This window comes from Synchiropus splendidus, chromosome 10, assembly GCF_027744825.2.
Source record: "Synchiropus splendidus isolate RoL2022-P1 chromosome 10, RoL_Sspl_1.0, whole genome shotgun sequence".
NCBI lineage: Eukaryota > Metazoa > Chordata > Actinopteri > Syngnathiformes > Callionymidae > Synchiropus > Synchiropus splendidus.
Genome location: NC_071343.1, coordinates 10,113,766 through 10,130,288, shown reverse-complemented (window position 1 = coordinate 10,130,288; position 16,523 = coordinate 10,113,766). Strand labels below are relative to the sequence as shown.

Here is a 16,523-nt window from a genome sequence, read left to right as displayed (position 1 = left end):
TTTCAAACTGGATCTTGCAATAGAACATTCCAGCTGCCATTAGCCCTATAATTACACAGAGTATTTTGGAAATTTAACAAAAGAACAAGCACGAAGAGAATACGCTTCCCCAGGTTACCCTCCCCACGGGTCCGAATGACCTGAGCTGGCCTCAGTGACATCGTGTCCAGAGCTCCACACGAGTCGCCCCTCTGATACACTAATTTGTGATGTTGTCCTTTCTCTTTCCTCCCACAATTCTATCGCACATATTTGATTTATTAATGGCATCACTGGGATGAGAAGTGAGAGGACTGGCAGGCCCTCACTCATCCCCATCTCTCCTGCACGGACTAGACCTCTCAGTGAAAGCGCTTAACTCACAGCATGATAAAAGGTGAGGTCTTTATCCCTTATTTGTTTGTCAGCTGCAGTGTGTTCCAATAATGTTTTTAATACACAAGAGAAGTGGAACTATGGTCATGCCACATGTTCATCAATGGAAATGAACATTCCAAGTGTCTGGATGACCCAGGTCGAACTGGGATTGTCATGCTGTGTCAAAGCCTTCACTTTCCATCCTTTCTGTTTGTCAGTCTTTAAAGCTCTCTGCTGCCAAATGAAGCTTCCTTTTCACTCTTGCTGATCCTCTCCTGTCACATGTTGTTCCTGTCAGTCATCTCCTGTTCCACCCTGTCTGCACCACTTTGGTGCATCTTGTTTAGCCTAGGAGAGGAGCTTCATTTGCTTTTCTACTGAACAGAAACCAGCCTTCCATCTCCCCCACAACCTCCCTCAACACAGGATCAATTGTGAAGCAATCTCATTCCAATGATCTCTGGCTTCTTCCCAGTTGGACATCTGACTAGGGAGGCGTCCGGGAGACGTTTACCTCTGGCCCATGTCAACTGGCTTCTCTCAAGCTGCAGTCCTACTTGAGTCTGGGCCAGTTTTGTGCAAACTTTATGGCTCAAGAAAAGGAAACCTCCCCATTAGGAAATTTCAGAAACGTAAAACTATCAAACCTTTCAAGAACAAAACAATATAGTCAAACATGAAGGACCTGAAAATTCCAATTCAATGAAGAATGAAGATGGGCAAGTGAAGTTCTCAAACAGGTGAAATGCTTTATTTCAGTGACCTTTGCAGAAGATCAAGTTTGGCTCGCTGCTCTGCCTGGATTCAGAGAAGCATGACTTCTATGCTCGCTGAAGGAGATGAATAGAAATGTTGAAGGTCTCGGAACAATAAGTATTTAAAAATGACAGCTGGAATGTTTTCATGCCGAATCTGTCATGCGATGATCGACACCCTCTAGCAGCCTCATGCGTTTCTGATCTCTCAGATCAACACTTCAGCTCTGATTACAGGTTCTGTCTTTTGTTGTCATTGTCAAACCGCACATCTTTCTTAATCCCTGTGAGATACAGCGGCGTCTGCTTTTTGATCGCGTGTGTGAACAAATGTTTAAGAAAAGAAAAGCAAGAATAACTGGAAGGGCTAGATGATGAATGTGGATTTTCTTTGTATATTTACAGTATATTAGACATTAGGTGTGAAGAAACCCATCCCCTTTTTTTTTTAACCGCAATCCAGACGATATTTTTTTGTTGTTTTGTTTTGTTTTTAAAATCTCAAAGTTTCAGATTTTTCAGAATATTTTTTGTTTTATTAGTATATTATTGTTGTATAATTCTTTCATCTAGTTATTTATTTTAGTTATTTTTTCTGTCTTTTGCTCAACCTTTATCTGATAGGTTAGAATTTTTTCCCTGCCATTGAGTGTTTATTACCCTTTTTTTTTTAGGGGTGGAATAAGTTCAATGAATTAACTTTATAGATCTGGTCAAGATCGTTTCCGAGTATAGAGAAATCAATGTCAGTAAAATGTGAATAAAAACGGTAAAATCTAGATTTTTCTGAATCAAATAAAATAAATACGGGACAAATTTAAATTAAAACGAGACGGAAGATGGCTCCCTCTTCTGTCCATTTACATCATAGTTTTGGCCGAGAGTACAAAAATCAAGTCCGATACACTTTATATTTATTCATAATAAATGATAACTTCACTTTTTTTTTTCAATAAAACAGACAGAGGCAGAGCTTCTTAAATGAAATTGTTAATAATTGTGGATTATTTATTAGTTACATCTTTTTACTCCAGTTTATTTGTATTCATCTTCATTTCATTTTATTGTTATTGTTGTTGTGCAATTAGTTGTTATTCCAAAGCACTTTCCTAGTTGGTGGGATCCTCACTGACCATGGCAATAAAGCTGAAGATATGGCCAAATTAAAAAAATAAAAAAATAAATCTAACCCATGCTGACCATATGCATGACGGAGGATTTGGACCACACATTAATAATAATCACAATATTACGTTATTAAAGTCGTAATATTACTGAATTAATCTCGTTATAGCACGATTGTAATCACGTGATGTTATTTTTATTTCTTTTGTGTATATTTGGCCGTCCGTCGTACATACCAAACTATATATGAAAATGCAATGAGATAAAGACGCGATTTTCACGCCGACATTAATTTCATTTTATGTTATCGCAGTGTATGCTCCTAAACTACATGTCCCACAATCCTTCGCGCCCCTTTAAGTGGTGTCACCTGACCCGTCGGAGGGTGTGCTCATGTTTACAACGTTAAACTGTCAAGAACTTTACCGTGATAACGGCGGATTTTGGACTTATTTCAACGCGGGTAGAGTCACATCAATGCGGAAAGCAAGTAAATGAGGTCTCCAAGCCCCAGTCAGGTAACTATATTCCGTTTTTAGGCATTTTTCGAGCGTTATCCGAGCGCCAGTTACTCGTTAGCTACTGTAGCACGTCAGCGTTAGATCTTTAACAGCGCTCAAGTTTTGCTCAGCGATATGGACTTGTGCTGGCTTCACTTTACAGCTTTGGGACGCAACGCAAGGTCGAGTCTAAACTGTAAATGGAAAAACATTTACTGTTCCATTTTAATTCAACGCGGTTGCATTTGTGCTAGCCGGGTGTAGGGAGTCGTCACCTGTACATGATCATAGCCTGGCGTGAGTCATAACCTGCTGAAAAGTATCTTATACATTTAAACACTGAGCCTTTGTGTCATTGTGTGTGCAAAGTAAACCTCCATGTGACAACGATGTAATTACAGTCATCGTTACTATCTCTATCTTTACTATTTCTATTAAGTCCTACTGTTATACGTTCACCGAATATGAATTTACAGAAGACGTTCTTCTACAAATAAACGTTTAGAACCAAGTACAGGGTTGAGGATAGGTTTTCTAGTCTCGTCCAGTACTTTTTTTTCTTCCTCTTAAGTCACAAATATATTATCCATATTGTGTTTGTTTGTGTCATCATGTGGTTTTATTGTGAACTCAAATGTTTGTGTTTTATTTGTGACGTATTTGAGGCTCATCTATTAAAAAACAAAAATAAATCATCAAAAGAAAGCTGGAAATTGGATTAAAAAATAGTGTGGCCTGTTATTTTCGATCTCCACTCTGTGAATTAATATGTATCGGTCAGGCTATTAGCAAGGAGGGTGTCGGGGCGTCTGCAAAACGTGAAAAAATGGACGGCATATACCAGCGTAATCTGGCGGCCAGACTACGGTCGAGAATCAGGCGTCCATTTTTTTATGTTTTGCGGACGCTCAGACATCCTCCGAGCTAAAAGCCTGGCATCGGTGCATTGTGTTAAAATGAAGAATAAGTAGAGTCGTTTGAAAACACCGTGATTTCTTACCTGGTTCCATGGATGTCAAGAAAATAGCTTGCATTACCTTCAGTCGCTGAATTTATTAATTTAAGAAAAAAACATTCTGACAAAAATCTATTTCTGTTTGTGTGCAGACTTGTTTTTCTGATAAATATCTAGCATAAAAAGCAAACCAAAGATGTAAAACAGAATGGTAATAATAAAATAGATATTTTTTTAACTTTTGAGTGGAAAAAGAAGCTATTGCGTAGATCAGTTAACCACAATTTTGATTTCAAATTTCAAAACAGAACAAAATGTTGTACCAACACAGGGTTTTGCACAAAAGTAAAGCAATTATAATTTTAGATGACAAAAGTATCTCCTTGTTCGCCCAGTGTGATGTCAGTATCTTAAAACATGGTCGCTTAACAAAAGAGTCAATATCAACATTCCAGACAAATGGTTGATAGAAGCTGTTTGTCCTTTAAGTCAAGAGTAGCTGGAGTAGTAAATGAAATGGAGCATGTCTGCAGGCAGAAACTGTTAAGATGTATAAAGCTCTAAGTTAACGTACTTAGGGAAAGCAAAGATCAACAGCTCACCTTTGTTGCCTTTGAGGATACGCAAGCATCAGTGGGTTGATGTTCACCTGCTCTTGTATAGCGTCGCCATGTTGTTTTTGAGGAAAGGTGGAGTTCAAGTATTGCCAGAGTCTCTTTTTTTTTAACTTCAAGAAATGCTTGTGTGTCACACTCATTGATTTGACGGCGAGACTACACATTTGCACATAGATAAACACTTTTGTGGGGTTGGATCTAGGTGTACTTGTCGACATGTTTGTCAAACAGGACCTGAACGCGAGGTGAGCAGGATGTCACAGTGAATTAATGATCACAACTGTCATGTGTTTATTTATTCCTTAAATGAATTGAAAAGTCGTATGGTAAGAGCTGCAAGTAGCTGATCTGATGTTCTGTCCCAATTTGAGTTGGTATTTTACCATCAAAATCATTGATCCAAATAATCCAAATAATTGTGGGAATTGAACCTGTGGAAACTATTGTCGTCATTTTATTTGACAACGTATTTAATGAAAAAGAATTAAAACAGTATATAATGATAAAGTCATAAATTTCAACAAATCACTTGTCACTTGTTACATTGCTGAAACCTACTGTGTCTAAACTATGTGGCAGGTCTCACTTCTGCCATGTAAAGCTGCCCTGCACTCCCTTCACTAACTCCCCTCCAAAATCCCACTAAACTACACTGTTTTCACTACCTCTACCCCCTCATCTTCTCTGGTCCCCCTGCCTCTCTCTTATTCACATCTACTCTGTCTACCACCTCCTCCTTACTCTTACTGCAGTTCACGATATTGCCCACCATCATCGTGGTCCACAGAGACTCCTCACCAACTTAACAATGACAAAGAAGAATGGGCTCAGAGTAGATCCCTGATGTGATCCCACTCTCACCTTGAAGCCTTTCGTCATTCTCTCAGCGCACCTCACCGCTGACCTCATACATATCCCGAACAACCCTCACATGCTTCTCTGCTGGCTTCATCACACAGTAACAAAACATAATTAATTTGTATTTTCAGGATCCAACATTACAAAATGTTGTCTTAAAATGGCATTAAGAAGCCTTGACTGTCTGTTGCAGGTTGACGACGAAGCCTCGTGGCTGGTGACACTTGCTGTCAATCAGAGCTGACATTTGAAGAGCGCTCACTGTGTTGGTAAAGGAGGTGTGTGCGTTCTTACGTAAATATTCAGTTATATGTAAATGTATTTGTTGGACTCACTCCAGTCTTTCTTCCACTTATGTAAGTTCAGAAACAATTAAAATAATGCAAATATTGCTCAAAATGCATTCAACATGAAAGCTGACGTTGAATGAATTGATTGTTGATATTGTTCATTGATACATTGATACATTTACTATAAAGTTTTTATGTTTGGTGAGAACCAATTCAGTCTTTACATTTGATCGACTACACTTTACAGTGGCCTTTAAAAAAAAAGATTCATTTCTGAAACAAGTGTGACCTGATCAGTCATGAATGAAAGTTAACTGTATTTGCTTATTTCTTGGTGGCAGCGTCCCGATGGAGTGTGTGTTCATCATGAACCGGATGAGCTCTCAGGGCAGTGCGGCGTCTCAGCGCAGACGCATGTTCCTCGGAGTTGTGATCCTCCTGCTGGTGGACGTCATCTGGGTGGTCTCCTCTGAGCTCACAGCTGTAAGGAGCGACAGGCTCTTGCTGCTCCGTGTCGGTTACTAACCGCGTCTGCTCTCCCTGCTCCCCAGTACATTTTCAAACAGCAGGAATACAACAAGCCGTTCTTCAGCACCTTCATCAAGACCTCCATGTTCGTCCTCTACTTGATGGGCTTCCTGCTGTGGCGGCCATGGAGGCAGCAGTGCACTGGGACTGGGCAACGCCAACGCTCCTCTTTTGTGAGTCGCAACTTTGAGTGCATGCCTGAGATGTTATTTTCCAGTGCTGCTTAATGTGGCTCTAAAAATGAATTGTAGTTGTGAATTTCTATATTTCTCTGATAATGACTTGCATGTGAGTAAATATGCTTTTAAACCTGTTATTGTTTCATTGAGGAATTAGTCATTTTAATGCTCTTTTTTACAAGGCCATCTCTGTTTTTTGTGATGTAATAAAGATGTCAACATAAAGTGTTTTCCTGCTCTAACTGATTCATTATTTTACTCATAATTTTTGGCCTTTTAAATGATACTAACCAAATAAGTCCATGATCATTCTTTTTTTGTTGTTTGTTTGCTGCTTGGTTGTTAAAAGGAGACCCACTTTACTTTAATTCCTCATTGATATTACAATCATTTTCAATTTTTTTCAATAAAAACACAGTTTCATCATTTTTTTCCCCTTTCCTTTTTTTAGTTTGCAGATGCAGAGGCCTATCTAGCTCCCTGCAACAACGACAACATCAACCACTGTTTGGTAAGTACGACATGTGGATTCAGCGTGTACATTTTGAAACAGCTTTTTTTCTGTTTTCATTCGGCAGGAAGAATTGCTTAAATCGTAACATCAAATGTGTTCTCCTCAGTTTTGCAAGAGCAGTGTGATAATGTATTATACATACTTTTTGAAATTGTTTCCCTTTTTGGTTACAGAATAGCAATAAATGGTTTGTTTGTTCTTTAATCCTGTTGGTGAAGTACCAAAACAAAACGTGAAACAGTGTTTTCTGATACTGTTCTGTGCAGACAGCTAAGTCTGTCCTCCATGTTGCCAAGGTTGCCATGTTTTTTTTTTAACTGAAAGATTATTTTACAAATAGTTGTGCTACAATGAATCACTGAAAGTAGTTCAAAGGAAGATAAATAATAACATAAAAGTGGTATTTTAATTTGCATTTTTCATCCTTTAACCCTTTAAATTAAATCATATGTTGAACAATTGTACAAACTCCCAAGCTGGTAAACTGAGATCTGAATTGCTCCAACTTATGTAGTGTTTCTGTGATCCCCACATTTGCAGAGTGAACCGCTCTACGTTCCTGTCAAGTTCCAGGATGTTCCAGACGATCCCGCCAACTGTTTAATCCCAGACTGTGAATCTAGTGAGTAGCAATCTGAAAACGTTCAGAAAATCATGTTGTTTTTGTAATGTTGCTCCCTGTCCACTAGTTGGCGGTGTGTCAGTCTAATATCGCGCATGTGGAGGATGTCTCCCACATGCCGACCTTCAAAGTGAAACGCTTTGGCTCTGCAAAGGTTTCGCACAGCATTTTTGATTTCTGTTCCACAGTCACCATCCTTTATTACTTTATAAAATAATTGATTAAAGTTTGCGCACAAAAGTGAATATAAAGTTTTATGCATGTACAGTATATTCAGCCAAATATTTATTGCCGTTTTTGCAACTTTATAGTTGATGACATGATTAAAGATAATAAAAATAAAATACAAAATAATATAAAAAATGTATTTAATTATTTTGTGATTTTTATTCTTATGGTCTTTCACTTTCATATCATTATATGGTACGGTGTACATGGTAAGCATAACCTGTTTAATCATTGAGATTTAACTAAACTGTTGCAATAACAGCTCTAATATATGGTGCAGGCTTTGTACATGTTACTTCATTACAGCTTCTGCACCTCTCTGCAGCATCTAAAAAGCACCGCGTGCGCTTCAGTAATGTCATGGAGGTGCGCCACCTGCCTTCCACTCAGGCTCTGGAGGCCAAACTGTCTCGAATGTCCTACCCGGCGGCCAAAGACCATGAGGCCATGCTGCGCACCGTGGCCAAGCTGACCATCACCGACGTGGCCAAAATTAGCTTTTTCTTCTGCTTTGTGGTGAGTGTCACTTTATTTGGGCTTCTCATTGTTCATATTCAACTTTAATAAAAACGTAGTATAAGGAACGTTAATGCTCTTCATAAATATTTCACTGTTTTATAATTTAAATTGTGGTACAGAGAAACTTTACAAACAAATACTGTGGAAGAGCTTTTAGCCTGTATAGCCAGCCTTTTTATTCACCGTATAAGTTATCTTCTTGTTTACGATGTCCCGTCCCGCTTCCTTTCCTGCAGTGGTTCCTGGCTAACCTGTCCTATCAGGAGGCTCTGTCCGACACGCAGGTGGCCATCGTCAATGTCCTGTCATCCACTTCAGGTCAGTGGCCCCATAAGATAAACGTCTACACATTGAAGGGTCTGGTGGTTTACTTCACAAGCTTAAGGGACACAACAGACCTCTGACCAGGTGAAGAGTTTACGCCTCAACTCTGAGTTAGGAATCCCCCCAACATCCCGAGTTAATGCTGAAGGACTGAGAATTCAAAACAACTAGATGTTTAAATGAAATTCAGTTGTTCTCCCTCCACAGGCTTGTTCACGCTGATCTTGGCCGCCATTTTCCCCAGCAACAGCAGCGACCGCTTCACCCTGTCCAAGTTGTTAGCTGTCGCTCTGAGGTGAGTGGGTGTCATCATGGGCCACTCTCTTCGGTTTTTGTTTACACTGACTCCAGGAAATGGTTGTGATGGAGACTCCATGTTGATCAGTCAAACAAAAAGTGATCAAGTGATCAATTAATGGTCTGTAATCTTCATTAATGTTAGTGAAAGCAGCGTTGGGTGCACGCTTCCTAGCGCCTGAGCAGGTCCTGGACTGCACTGCTGAGATGTTTTGTTCTGAGACCTATTTTTAAGTATCGCAAAGATGTCCATTTATTAGCGATGCTCCGATCGATCGGTCACCCATCGTGATCGGCCGATTTCAGCGTGATTGATGAATGCGGATCACTTCCTGTCATTGCCGCTCACAACAAGTGATCACGTGTGACAGCCGGCGCTCTGATGATGCCCTGTGGGTTGTGAGCCGTCTGCTCCTCACTACTCGCATGACTGGTGTGGAGCGTCTTTCAATCTGTCATCTAAAGTTTGGAAAGTGTCCTGCAGCACATGCACTGGAAAATGCTGTGCAAGGAAGAGCCCTCAAACTAAACGCGCCATTTAAAGCACCAGCACTTGACAGAGCACGGAGAGTTTTCTGGGCTGGTTCCTCAGCAGCAGGCTGTGAGCACAGCTGACACTTAGCAACACCCGCGGGTCCGAGCATGACATTCCGAATGATTAGAAATACTTATTAATTTCACCGAGCTAGATGAGCAGCCTTTCTCAGGTGTTGTTTACGCGGAGATGGAAACGGAAACGACCGGATCCATCCCCGTTTTGGAGTCAGCGTTTGTCAGCGACCTGAATCTGAAACTTTTGTGAAATCTGTGGTGGAAATTTTCAGAAATGCAGTGCTCTCTGTTTCACTACAGTATGTAAATATTACAATAACATAATAATAATAACATCTAATATATTATTTTTCAGTTGTCTTTCTGACAGAATAATTGCTGTATTCAGCAAGGTTGTTCTTTTTTTGTCACCTTGAAGAGGTATATAAAAATGTGTCTGAATTAAAGCATGTTTTTTCACATCATGTACACAGAAGATCCCATCATTTTAATTATAAATTCATTGTCAATCTATGTGATTGGTATCAGTGATCGGCAGCAAAAATGCTGATTGGAAGGTCCCTACTTTTAATTCTTTAAATTATAACATTATCATAGCCAAGTCCTGGATTTTAATTGAGCCTGCGTTTTTTGGTTTGTAGTGAACCTTCATCCTTCCAGTGTGGCATTTATGTATCTGGCTTCCTTCTACTGTCCAAAAACATGCACATTACAAAGTGTCTAGTGCTAGTGTGTGTGTAGTTGTTTGTTTATGTGTGTCCTGCAGTAAAAAGTGAATATTATTTACGCATAAATCTTGCCAAGAGAACTTAATATCGCTCATTTCAGTTCATTTTCACTTTCCGCTGCTGCTTTCCTACATGACTCCCTTCCCTCCCACCAGCATGGTTTCCGATCATTTAAGCAGCGCTACCCTTCTCAATATGACAGGAAGTGTGTTTACTACAAGTCAGTGTTTGACCAAAGGGGATCAATCAAATAATAATGAGTATCGTACTGTTAAATATGTGACTGTATTTATCATAAATCATTCCTGTGTCACACCTGGGTGTGTTCACATCCCTGGTGACTTGCCATCTCTCATATCTTTGCCTTCATGCACCTCATTAAACTCAGCATCAGCAGTCGACCAGTGTGGGAAACACCTGCTGCTGTAAACCAAGGATTTGCTGCAAAAAGTTTGTCGGCCAGATGGCATGTTGTGTTGCTAGCATGAGCAGAATGAATTTCCATAACCCTCATGCTGATCAGACCTTTGTTCCAAATGTTGTGATTTGTTTCCTCACAACAATTTCCCGCATCAATAATCAGCGATGAGCCACTTCACGCTCGGTCTGAATCGTTTAGTTCTGTATTGAAAGATTCACTCGGCTTCAATAAATGTTGTTTTGTCGGCGCTCCGTCCCCCCGAGCATTTCAGTGCTATTTCAATCACCTCCATGTTTTTTTTTTTTTTTTATCCAACAAAATATATTGTTTATTTACTCAGTACTGACACACATGGTTTGTTATTTGGCACATCCTCGAGTCAATAATCCAGCTATTAATGAACTCGGTCGACTGTTCAGTTTGTTCTCAGACGTTGTTGCTATGAAATAACTTCTTTTAACTGACATGTCTGAAAACAGCAGGGTGGAAGTACATTCTTGCTCAGAGGTGTCATGAACACTGCTATACATCATCCTCAGATCCTCACTGCTCCACACAATCTACACAATTGAGCTGCATAAACCTCTGTTTCTTAATGCTGTTTGTCCCTCTGCAGCATGGGGGGTGTCGCTTTAGTAAGTTTCTCCAGAATGGACAGCCCTGATGAGAAAGGCGTCGTAGGTAAGCCATCGATTCTTGAGCTCCTCCTCAACACTTCTTTTATGGTCTAAACGTAATGAGGTCATCTGTAGGAACTCTGTGGTCGCTGGCTGGAGCCATTCTCTACGCCATCTACATCGTCATGATCAAGAGACGAGTGGACCGAGAGGACAAGCTGGACATTCCCATGTTCTTCGGTAGGTGCAGCCACCTTTACTCCTGGTGCACAGAGGCTATGAGCGTCTTTAAAGGACTGCTTTGCTTTGGCTCCCAGGTTTCGTGGGCCTGTTCAACCTGCTGCTCCTGTGGCCCGGCTTTTTGGTGCTTCACTACACCGGGTTCGAGGCGTTCGAGCTGCCCAGTCAGCTGGTGTGGCCATACATTCTCATCAATGGACTCATCGGAACTGTCCTCTCAGAGTTCCTCTGGCTGTGGTGGGGAACTCACTCAGCTTCTTCCTTTTGTTGAGATATTCAAAACAGTACTCACCCGCAGTGTCAGTGAAATGTTATCGAATATTTGTGTTGTACCTGCTGTGTGACTTCGCTGGCGACTTTAGAACCTAAAAGGTTTTCAGTTCAGTGTCACTGATCCCTCCTCCCCCTTTGCCTCTCCACAGGGGATGTTTCCTGACGTCGTCTCTGATCGGAACTCTGGCTCTGAGCCTCACCATCCCTCTGTCCATCATGGCAGATATATGTATGCACAAGGTGGGTTTTCTCTGCTTCACGCTGCAACTAATCTGCATTCCAGAATCTTTTTTTCTTTCTGGGATCGAGTCCTGCAACTGTCGTGCTGTTTTTCCTCATCTTCACTTCGAGATTTACAACTCCGTCCATAACTTAAGACATGTTTTGTACTATAGGTCCGGTTCTCATGGCTGTTTTTTGCTGGTGCCATTCCCGTCTTCTTCTCCTTCTTCATCACAACGCTTTTATGCCACTATAACAACTGGGACCCTGTGATGGTGGGACTGAGGAGACTGTACGCCTTCATTTGCAGAAAACACCGTATCCAGAGGTACATTTGCTGACAGCTGTGCTATACTTTAGTACAGCGTTTGTATGAAAGTGCTTGAATTTCTCATGAAATGCTGGAAATAATGATAATCTTTCACTGAGGATAGTTAGCTGACTGTCCAAACAGTTCATTTAGTTTGCACGTGGAAGCACTTACACTGCTTCTCACACTCCCAGTGTGTCTGACCGACACCTGTCTGTTGATGTGTTTGCCCTGTCCCCCATCAGAAGAGGAGGACTGCAAACATGCCAGGAGTTTGCTGTTACAACCAGCGCTGGCTTGGCGAAGACATGTTGAAATTCAGGCAGAAATTCAGGAATTTCAACAAAAGGACCACATCTCATGATATTAAGTCATCTGTTTATATAAATATTTATGTTATTTCAGGTTCTTCATATCCAGAGCCTTCAAATTTCAATATATTATATATTATATAGTGCGTAAGTTCTTTAGACTGATATTTCATAAATCTATATGTAAAACGACATAAATGAAATGTGTAGAGAGAAGTGAAGTCGATGCTGGGAAAAGTGCTTGAATATGACATGGGAACTGGTGTATGAATCCTCATTAATACTATTGGTTTGAGTTAGTGCAGTTGTTTGTGAAGCCCTTGACTTCAATGGTGATGAATGAGATGAGCACTCTGATGGTGACTGAGACACGACTTCCTCAGCAGACTTCCAGAAGACAGCGAGCTGTGTGAGAGTCTCATTCCTCTCCACACTGTCTCCAGCGAAGGGAACTTCTTCTCATGACCCAAAACCAGGTGATGATTGTTTCTGTTGTGATGTACAAGATGAGGAAATGGGGCTGATCGTCGCTGAAATATTTAAAACTCACCACTGTGCCTGTGTCATGTATATTTACCTAAAGAAGTGTGCAGTGCTCAGATTACACTCTGAGGATGGTTGCTTTATTTTCCTTCTCGCAACAGAATAGTTCATTCCTTTGTTTATGACATGCATTATATATCTTCTCAAGAAATCCAAATCACTCACATTTTTGCTGGTATTGCCCGTGACAACTGACCTCCTCTGGTGACGGTATTGAGGCTCCAGCATCAAAGTCATCTGAATCACATTGTAATTCGTGGTTGCATTTTTACAGCGGAAACAAAGCATTCTTTTTGTGTCTTGGTTGACTTGATGCCGACCCTTTAAGGATGGGTAAAAATCCCTTTTGGATTTTCTCAGGGAGAGTCACTGATGTCAACACAACAGTCTGACTAAAGGTTCCCCCAAAACCTTGGACCTAAATATTGTATTGCCCCTTCACCAGCCGGAGAATCTTCACTCAATCCCTGTGTATGATGAACACAAGAACTTCAAGATGCTGTGGCACCAACTTGATGCTGAGATTTGCACACTCAAGGCTGTTGCCATATCTATGAGTAGCAAGGCTAAAGAATGACAATCCAAAAGAGAACAATGAATTAGCTCAAGGCCCTAAATTTAGGTCTTAAATTCTCTTAACAGCTACTTTACTTATTGCTTTCAGCTGTGTGTCTATCAATTCACTCACAGTGGCTTTCTAATTTTTGCTTTCTTTTTCATATCTCCATCCAGGTGAAAGAATATCATTGAATGAATTGACGTTTGAAGAGACAATGAGCGCCCCCTAGTGCCTTCTGTTGAAAGTATTTATTGTTCACCGACAGCCGTCCACTTTTTTTTATTGACTACTTTCTCATTTATTGTGTCTTAAAAAACACTTTTACGGTACTCCACAATGCTTTGAGATTTTCATCTGGCCATGTGACACAGATGCAACGTGGCATCCTGCCTGGCCACAAGAGAATTGTACCGCCTCATCATCAGAGGTCAACATTTGTGAATACTTTTAGAGAAACACTGAACTCACCGGACTGGAGCTGAACTTGTCTTGACTAAAAAGCCACTCATGCTGAGGAGCACACTTGTTTACGTTACGGACACCGTGTGTAGAAAAAGGAAAGTAAGCTTAAGGAAGAAAGGGGGCGGAGCCAGACGCATGTTTAACATTAATGATCTGATGGTTGCCTGCTCCTTTTCCCGTTTTTTTTATCTGTGTAGTCGTCGTTTTCATGAAGTTGAACTGGATTTACAAATAATCAGCTCCTGAATGTGACTCATGTTCGATTCCTCAGGCATCATACGCCACAATGGGTAATAAACCTGTAGTTATCATGCATAATCTGATGTTTTACACAGACAAAAGGCCTATAATAATAATAACAATAATATTTCATAATGATGCTGTGCTAAAAAATATTTGTTTCAACAGCGTTGGCTCACTCTGTGTAGGCTTGGTCAGTCATTCTACAGTTATTACACATTTTTCAGAGGCATCTCTGAGACGTTATTACTGAAGATGAGACCTTCAGCTGTGTTTACGCAACATGGTCTCTTCACTTCTCAGTGCTTTTGCAACGAGTTACATATACTTCTGCATTACATACCTGCAAATGTGTTACTTAAAGCTTCATCCTTATTGAACATTTCTGTTGTGTTTGGACTACAGACAATATGACATAATAATGTTGCGTTGTGTTTAGTGCTCCATTACTGTTGCAATTGCGTGATGCAAATCTATGACATTACATATTAAATAATGCAAAGTGACAGTATTGAGCAAGAAAGAATTGAAGTTGGTCAATGCGGGTGTCAGCTGAGTCACATTCAATAAGCGGTTATTTGCAACTCCAGATTAAAGATGCTGCTTATGCTGTTCAAGAGTCAGACTTGACCTGACGCCCTAAAAAAGGAAGGACACTAAACACGGGCAACAAACTGTGATCATCACATCTAAGCTTGAAATGACATCAGTGCATTTGCTCTTGCAGTGGAGCCTCTTCAGCTCCAGGCCGTCTCAAACAGGTGGACTTAGGTTTGCGTCTCGAACACTCGCGCCGGGTATGAAGAAGATTTCAACAGTGCAGCACTTTAAGTCAAAGGAAGAACTGTCCGGGGTTAACAGTTGTGTTCCACTTGTAGCCTTGTTTGAATTTGGTTCATGCTGAAGAAAAGTAGTTGGAATCTTTCATTTAATGATGCTGGTTGTAAACAAAGCTGACAGCAGTGAGAAGTGATCTCGCTGGATCATTCCTCATCCGCTCCACCTCGTGCCCTGTTCTGTTGCCTGGTCATTGAAGCTGATGCGACGGTGCCATACATTAGTAAGGAGATGTGTCAACTTTGATTCTGTCTTCTGAGCCCACTGACTTGGACCATGAGCCTGCTGGACCTGGTCTTCTTGCTTCACTACCTAACAAGCCTCCTGTGCTATGTACCATCTAGTTTTTGGGACTGTATTAATATGGTACATTCTTGGTTGTGTAAATATTAGCCTTTCTTTGTTAGGTTTCACAAGGGATTACGATGCGGGTAATCCTTGAAGATTACCTTCCAAAAACTGCTCTGTTCTTAAAAGATCGACCAAATAAATCTATTTCCATTCTCACACTCAGAGGTCATTCAAGGTCCTTATATTTTCGAGGACTTAAAAGCGTAAGATCCACGACTTTCTTATGTCCTGAGCTTTATTTGCAAGGCCCAACTCTCAGTTCTGGCTCCTCAGATCAAGTTCCTGGATTAGTAGTTGGTTTGTTCTGCAACTGGACCTGAGAGAGAGAGTCTGATTCCATTTCCCAGCTTCAGAAATTTCCCACATTTAGTGGGATTCCAGCTTCTAGGACTCATTTTTGTGTCATTGAAATGTGTTTCTGAGGGAAATCATGTTCCTGTGTAGAAATTGCCAATGATACATGACTGGCAAACCCACTAGAGGTCAGAACAAAGTCCCGACATCAGCACTCAGTGCCTCGCCATGCTGTGAAATAGTCTCCAGTCGACCTTCTCAGCTTCCAGTCTGAAGCCAGTTCAGAAGGATATTGATCATGAAGCTCTGAAGAAGCTCAGAGAAGTTCACAGTTCAGGTCAGTTCTTTCATCAACTTCACATGGCTCAACAGGAAGTTGAAACTTAAGACAACATTTTTCAGTGCATGGGTGTTCATATGGTTTTGTTTTATTTTCCTTCTCAGGTGCATATCGCAAATAACAAAGAACATTGGTTCTGTTGTCCCCCTTAATTTGTGAAAGGTTGTGGAAAGTGACCAAAAAAAGCTGTAATATTTGTGCCATTTTAAGCTTTTGTATTTCTTTTCCTGAAGTCTGTTTTTACTCTTGTCACACTACACAATAAAATGTATTTTATTCTGAAGGGCTGGGCCTTTTTTATTTTATTTTTTTTGATGATCAGATGTGTGAACATTTAGAATTGAAACGCATATGCCACATCATTACAACGTGACTAGCGTGTACAAGCAATTCAAACAACATACCAATAGTTTATACAGTTTATAAATATGTTTATAAATAAACGATAAAAAAAGGTCATTGATGTGGGCGTCCTGGTTGTGTCCTGTAACTTGAAAGCGAATTTAGAGGTGGGATGTTTCTGCTGTTATTGTGAGCACGAGTGGATGATACCAA

General features: G+C 40.5%; 1 protein-coding gene across 2 annotated transcripts; it reads left to right on the top strand.

Moving 5' to 3' along the window:
• Positions 1 to 2,610: 2,610 nt before the first annotated feature.
• On the top strand, positions 2,611 to 16,276 carry LOC128766378 (solute carrier family 35 member F5-like). 2 transcript variants are annotated; one of them, XM_053877957.1, is made up of 16 exons: positions 2,611 to 2,755; positions 5,361 to 5,445; positions 5,799 to 5,940; positions 6,009 to 6,158; positions 6,616 to 6,675; positions 7,219 to 7,300; positions 7,854 to 8,044; positions 8,284 to 8,365; positions 8,579 to 8,666; positions 10,986 to 11,050; positions 11,122 to 11,226; positions 11,304 to 11,463; positions 11,649 to 11,739; positions 11,895 to 12,049; positions 12,729 to 12,818; positions 13,618 to 16,276. In XM_053877957.1, the coding sequence occupies exons 3-15, from the start codon at positions 5,806 to 5,808 to the stop codon at positions 12,805 to 12,807; spliced, it is 1,443 nt and encodes a 480-aa protein (XP_053733932.1). In that variant the 5' UTR covers positions 2,611 to 2,755; positions 5,361 to 5,445; positions 5,799 to 5,805; the 3' UTR covers positions 12,808 to 12,818; positions 13,618 to 16,276. The 2 variants fall into 2 exon arrangements, with proteins under 2 accessions (XP_053733932.1, XP_053733931.1); XM_053877956.1 differs by having other exon boundaries at positions 12,726 to 12,818.
• The last annotated feature ends 247 nt before the right edge of the window (positions 16,277 to 16,523 follow it).